Here is a 7,338-nt window from a genome sequence, read left to right as displayed (position 1 = left end):
CTAAAAAAGAATTATTTGATATTAATACATAAATATTAAATTGGTATTAAGTTTAAATCATTTCCGTAGTTAATCTTTATCTCTATATGGGGCCAGCCATTTGTTTTTTTCCCCCCTTTAAATTATGCGAAGAGAGCGTTTTTCCCCTTTTGCTATAGGGTGAGTGGCTTATTAATTTTCGATTTTATGTACACAATGTTCCCTGCATAACTTATGTTGAACGTAATATTCCTCTTAAAATGTATTTATTTCAGGACAGTTTAGTCAAATCCTACTGCTCCACTTGGAAATTCAAATGGTTGTTGACTTTATCTACAGCGAATAAACATTTGCACTTATGTTCGCGAATCAATTCGTACGTTCTTCTCTGTTTCACCTTATCTTTTGGTTTTGCTACATGTTAACAAGAATGTGTCCCCAGTATACGAATGCCCCACTCGCACTATCATTTTCTATATTCAGTGGACCGTTAAATTGGAGTAAAAACTCCAATTTGGTATTAAAATTAAAAAGATCATATCATATGGAACATGTGTACTAAGTTTGAACTCGATTGGACTTCAACTTCATAAAAAAACTACCTTAACCAAAAACTTTAACCTGAAGCGGGACAGACGGACGGACGAACGAACGGTACAACGAACAGAAGGACGAACGGACGCACAGACCAGAAAACATAATGCCTCTTTACTATCGTAGGTGGGACATAATAAAAATTATGTTACTCCGTCTTTAAAACTTTTAAAACGGTACACTTTTATTTTGTGTTTACCTGATCCACTTACAAAGGCGGATGTATGGGGTTGCCCGGTCCCCTCTTATGGTGCTACAGTTAAAGTTACCGCCGATTTTTCTCATGTTTCATTCTAAATGTTGTCTAGTTTGAGGCCCTCGGACCCCCTTTTTCAAAATCCTGAATCTGAATCTGACTGGTGCAAGTATACATTAGATCGATACAACATGGGTATATTAACATTCATCAAATCAATTCGTTCAATTTAATGCTTCATCACATTAAACATAAATCTGTCATAAGAAGAATTGCAGATAACATAGAATTATACCAAACTTTTATTATTCATTTTACCATCTGAAACTAAATAAATTAGTTTAGAATAAATTAGACATACTTCATATCTTCTTCAGATATATTTGCATCCCTAACTTCATTTATAGCATCTTTTGGTACAAGGACTGGTCTCGTCCTTTCTGATCCTGCAGACTGAATATTTCTTGGCTGCTCAGGGGTCTTCCATCGTTTCACGCAGGCAGATCTTAAATGCCTTTGCCTATTTTCCGCCTTTTCCTTATCTCTATGGAGTTTGTAGGATCGGAGAGCCTTGTTCATAATATAATCATGCTCATTGTCCAAATCTACAATTATATATTCTTTCATTATAAAGACTTACCAGTAATGGAAGTGTGCAGAGAAGATGCCTTTCTACTTTATCGTCTGCGAAAAGGCAGCCATGACAGTTTGGTAAGGAACAAATCGATAATAAGAGAAAATCCATTACAACCGATCACATCATCATAATTTAACGTCTTATGGCGTGTTTTGATGTGGATATCGACATTTTTTTACTGCTTTGTGCAATCTGATTAGATGAAAACCTGTAATGAGTTTCTATTTGATTTCTATAACTGCTGGTCATTAATAATTTTAAGACGTGCTGAAGAATCTGAAAGACTATCTGAATCCCTTTTGAAAGCTCTATTTTTGTAATGACTTACTATAGCACAGCTACTTTTGCATAGGTACTATTTCTGTACTAAAAATATGTAGTAGTACTGAAAATTTACTTTTAATATTTAGTACTATTTCTTTACTTTAAAATTAGTGTAATATTTATGTACTTGTATTTTACAGTACTTGATTTGTATTAAAATTTTGGTACAGAAGTAATACAATATTCCATGTTTGAAAAACATAATTTTAAGAGATTTGAAATAGAAAAACTGTCAAAATGCTGGAAATGTAACGGTAGTAACCAAAAATCTGTAGTACCTAAATTTCAAGTACAAATTAAGTACTGTAAATTACAGGTACCTTAACATTACAATAATTTTAAAGTAACAAAATAGTACTGAATATTAAAAGTAGTTTTCCAGTACTACAGATTTTTAGTACAGAAATTGTACCTATGCAAAAGTAGTTGTGTAGACACTGGATATTATTATTTTAAGGAAAGCACACACCAGCCGGATTTTGGTTATGGGTTTCTTTTATTATGTGCATGAATTTCTTTTTGCCACGAAATGTAAATAAACTAATAATTATTGTTCACTCACAAAAGATTAAAAAAAAACACACATTTGTAGGCTTATTTTGCTTTAGTCTTAATCTAATTTCAGCCTCGGAAAACTAAAGAAACTTAAAGGATTTCTTAATATCAGCTTTTATTATCACTATATATATAAGTTATTTTTCTTTTAGTAAAACCCAGTATATCGTTTTAACTATATTGCGAAAAGTATAAGGTTATGCATCATTATCAATTATTAAATCTACCCGATTTTTTTGTTTTGACTCTGATTTGGATTACACTAGTTTTTAACTATTTTATATACGAAAGGCGTGTCTGGTGTACTCAATTAAAAATTCTAAGGCGAAATCGCGTCAGTTCAATAATAAAATTAATGAAAAGCGAATTTCTATACGAGTCTGATAAGACAGGTCAGAAAAAGGGACCGAGTCTGAAAGATTTCCAGGAGCGACCCCAAAATAGTGGTAAAAAAATATGTCGGAAATTCAACAAAACTACTTTTAAATTCTAATTCACAAGGTTAGGTTATCTAGTCTAGCATGCATGGTAAAAACAGCAATGAATTATCTTAAAAAGCAAGCTGGTTTAATTTTTTAGGCGAGCTCGAAAGGCAAGACTGTTACCGAGACTATTTGGCGGAGACGGTGGCGGTTCTCGAATATCACATGACATCAATGCGTTTGAAGGAGAGAACAGTTTGATTCCTTCTACTCCTCGTATTTGACCTAAATATAGTAAAAGGAACTTAATGTTTTAGGACAGAACTTAATGATTGTTTGAAATTCAATAGTGATTACAACTTGAAACAATTAGGTGCAATTAATAATAAAGGAAGTAAAAGATAAAAGAGGCACAACATCTTACTCTTGTGGTAAATTAAAAGAAAACACCCATTTACATTTATAAATTGTGAACTAGTATACATTTTTGTTTCGGGACCAGCTGAAGCACGACACCGGGTACGGGAATTTCTCGCTGCATTGAAGACCCCGATGATTGGTGGCCTTCGGCTGTTATCTGCTCTTTGATCGGGTTGTTGTCTCTTTGAAACATTCCCGATTTCCATTCTCAATTTTACGTCGAACTATGTTGTTATTGTGAGTTTTAAACCCATTGTGCGTGATTTTCTGAAATTTGCCCGAATGATTTTCTTTCGTTATTTTTCAGTTTAAAATACATACCATAAGTATGGGCTACCGGTAACCGAATTGGTCCAATCTGGAGTCCTTCGGGAGTCTAAAAAAGCAAATACAATATTTGTTAATTTTAAAAAAGGACAAGTTTTGAAACATTCCATACACAATATGATCTTAAATTATTGCATGCATCACCCTGAAGACGTATCGCAATGGCATGAAATCTGTAACTGACAAAAAATACATCAAACAACACTAACTATCTTCTTTGATAATAATTCCAAAGATTAATGCCATTTTACACACCTTCACCTTTTATCCATATAAAAGACAATATGTCAATTGACTCTATACTAACGATTTGAGAAAATTACCTGAGAATGTTAAACCTTTTACCTAAAAATGTCTATGAGTATCATCAATAAAGTTATGGTATAAATAGTTATAAGATTGATTTATTCTTTTCTGTCTGCTAGAGAGAAGAAGAAAAAACCCCAAATTTATGATATATGTCGAATTCTTCAATTTCAGTCATTTGTAGCTCTTTATAGAGGGGTCACTATGGCTGATTGGATTCAGGACAAAATTGGCCGGTACTTGAACAAGTCAAAAGTACTAGACTAAATATGTATCAAATCAGAAATTTTTGAATTTAGAAAAATAATGAATAAATATGAAGTAGGTTTGTATAAAATTAACCTCATTCTACTTCGTTGTTTTTGACAAATTCCTTGTGTCAAATCTCTAGTTCTACCCTATAAAACTTCACTCAAGTATCAAAAGTATATTACATCAAAACATGTCTTTATCTTGAAAACATCACGCACATAAAGATCATCAGAATTATTAATTCGCTTTGAATTACATATATTTCCTTTAAAATACCAGTTTGAACAATGTCTTATTGAAATAGGTTTTGAGTAGGCTTGATATTTCAATACTTTAAAACTTAAGCATGAAGTGCAAATCTTGATTCTTAAAAGACTTCAACTTATAACTACGAGTGTCGATATCAGAACACACAAATATTTGCTCGGATTCTTTCCCATTCTTTGCAAAACAGTTGAATTTGATATAATTCGGTTCGCTTAAATTCCGAAAGAAAGGCTTACTACGTAGAACACAATATTATTGATTACAAGAGAATACACAGATTTAGTATGCATTCAATTAATAACTTGATTTACGATGCAAAAGGATTAATAATGTACATTTCATGGTAACGCGAGGGTTATTAATTTGGTTTTTAAATGCGATTAAAATTAGAACGTTGACAAATTAGCATAATCATATGATAAAACATAGACTTCAAGTAAATAAATATACATACTTATCAGACAGTTTGTAAATATAGAGACCCCTTGGTTAGATTTGAATAATGTGAATATTCAGCAATATTAAAGTGAGGAAAATAAAGAATATTTCAAATTACCACGATTAAACTACTGTATTGCATATTGTTTCAAGTTTACGGGAGAATCCTATCCTTCCGGAGCACCTGAGATCACCCCTAGTTTTTTGGTGGGGTTCGTGTTGTTTATTCTTTGGTTTTCTATGTTGTGTCGTGTGTGCTGTTGTTTGTTTGTCTCAACGTCCTTCGTTTATTTATGAACAATGATAACAGTCGAAATTAAAATTCTTCTATATCATAAACAATTTAAATGTTCCAAACTTGAAAAAAAAACAGCTAGTCCGTGGTTGATCAATACCTGCCAACTCTCACTATTTGCGGGATTTCCCCCATGAAAGCTCTCAAATGGAAATTTTGAAAGAGCAATACTGTCTACAACTTTAAACAAAACAATTGTTTTTAAATTACCATGCCTATAGAATTGTGAAAGTATCAATAAGCAAACAAACAACATTAGAATACATTTGAAGGCCTCCTTGAAGATTTTGTAGGACTATACAAGCCATCGTGCACTTAAAACCTCCATAGGCATTATGAAAGGTTGGCAGGTATTTTGATTCAACATTGCATCTCTCATAAGATTCAATATTTTATTGTATACTCTGACAGTTTACACTGTTACAAGAGGTAGATATACATAATATACAGCTTTTGACAGAATTGGTATCATAACAGAACAAAATTGAAATAAACATATATACAGGTCAATTTAATGTAAGTCATAAGGGTGGTAACTACTCCAGGTAGTCATTTCATGAGGCATCGATGAAGAAGAACAAACACTAGCCAGCACTAAATCAGAATTATGGAACCAGAATGACGATGTGTTCTTGTGCAGACTGTTATCTTGTGAGCTAGCTCGTTATAATCAGAATCTAAAAGTCGTTCTAGTACAAAACTGGGTACTTCTAGTATATTTCATTAACATTTCGATGTCGTTGATATAAATGTAATAGTTGCCGCTGAACAGGGCAAATGTCTTTAATCAATCATTCAGTATGTAATCAAGAGAGAAGCTGATGATGATTAGATAAAGCTGATGATGATTAGATAAAGATGATTACAAACTAGAACCTTTCCCTCTTCTGTTATCCAATTTCTGATAAAATGTGCAGACAAATAATTTCTCCAATCAATCTACTAATCAACCAAACAACCAATCAATCAATCAATCAATCAATCAATCAATCAATCAATCAATCAATCAATCAATCAATCAATATTGAGAGAGAAAGACAGAGCACATTAGCTTGTTCACGTATATAACTTTGAATATTTTCATTTCCATTCTTAACTCTTTAAGATTTTCTGTATTATACCTACTGACATGTCTTAATCACCAGGAGTAGGCTTTTTAACTTTATCAAAGGTAGATTGTGGTTTATTTAATAATTAAATACCGAGGTTAGCCAATTTACACCGACCTTTAAAACATTAAGGAGTATAACATGAAATAAATGTACCTGTTCAAATTTTCATTTAAATTACAGAACTTTTTTTCTATACAATTAAGGATCGTAAATAAGTAATAAAATTTGGATTTCATCACGAAGTGTATATATTTGAGTAGGTTTTGGGGGAACTAAACACTAGTTATGCCTCGCGAAGATCGAAATTTTAATAATATATCCAAATTATAAGTTGTACTCTTCAGACTTGGTTACAAAAGTACCGTTGATAGGCCTATTTCATTTTTGTTTATTTATAAATATAGGATAAAAATGAATCTAATATATAATTGTGTTGTATGGAACACTTTTCTTCCAAATTTTGTTCCTGTGTTGTATACAACATAGGTTACATCTTCTACTTTTATTTAACCAGCTGTTGGGGAGTTCATGAATCGATGTTAATACAGAAATTGGTTTCTGTGGGGAATTCATGAATCGATGCTTATATAACGGAAATAAGTTTGTTTCTGAAAGGGGGCGGGCCCCCTGCCCCCTCCCTAAATCCACTTCTGAAATCGACTTCCAGTTTGTCGATACTTTTGGAACTGGTTTGCTTAGACAGACAGCGCGAGCAATTTTGGGTCAATTTGCAATTTCCTTCTCCTGAGCCAAGATAACATTAAAAGAAAAGTGATACATAGGCCAGGATAAATTAATCCTAGAATAGCATGTCTATCTATTTTCTATATTTTTAAGAGAGCGCATTGTCGAAGATTGTTTGTCATTTTTGTACCGTTGTATAGCTCTGAAATTATTAAGGGGGTGGCAAATATATCAGCTGAGAAATAATTTTTAGGGGCCATAAATTCCGACTAAAGTCGCAAAATTGAGTTTCAATGGACATTCGTGAATTTGAACTTGTATAGTTTTTGGATATCCAAACCTAATTTTTCGTTTTATTATAAAATCTTTGATTTTATTCTTTGGATGGTACTTATAAACACTACTTGCTATGCATTTTTAAACAAAGTAAAGAACTGTATGGTAATATATCGAAATAGAATTCAGTGAGAAACAATATTTCTGTATTCAAGATTGAAAGTTTTAAATTCGGGCTTGTTTTTTTTTTTTTG

General features: G+C 32.2%; 1 protein-coding gene across 8 annotated transcripts in view; it reads right to left on the bottom strand.

Annotated features, from left to right (window-relative positions):
• LOC143072551 (uncharacterized) overlaps positions 1–7,338 on the bottom strand; it is a 105,484-nt gene that overhangs the window by 5,350 nt on the left and 92,796 nt on the right. For 4 of the 8 annotated variants that reach the window (XM_076247540.1, XM_076247537.1, XM_076247539.1 and 1 more), the window contains exons 2-4: positions 3,449–3,503; positions 2,891–2,992; positions 1,131–1,374 (exon numbers count right to left, since the gene is read on the bottom strand). In XM_076247540.1, the coding sequence (XP_076103655.1) occupies positions 1,131–1,374; positions 2,891–2,992; positions 3,449–3,503 (401 nt within the window). The remainder of the gene's footprint in view (positions 1–1,130; positions 1,375–2,890; positions 2,993–3,448; positions 3,504–7,338) is intronic. The other 4 variants (XM_076247544.1, XM_076247541.1, XM_076247543.1 and 1 more) reach the window with 1 other exon arrangement.

Source organism: Mytilus galloprovincialis, chromosome 4 (genome assembly GCF_965363235.1).
Source record: "Mytilus galloprovincialis chromosome 4, xbMytGall1.hap1.1, whole genome shotgun sequence".
Taxonomy (NCBI): Eukaryota; Metazoa; Mollusca; class Bivalvia; order Mytilida; family Mytilidae; genus Mytilus; species Mytilus galloprovincialis.
Note: the sequence above shows the minus strand (reverse complement) of the source record. Positions and strands in the feature narration are given on the sequence as shown.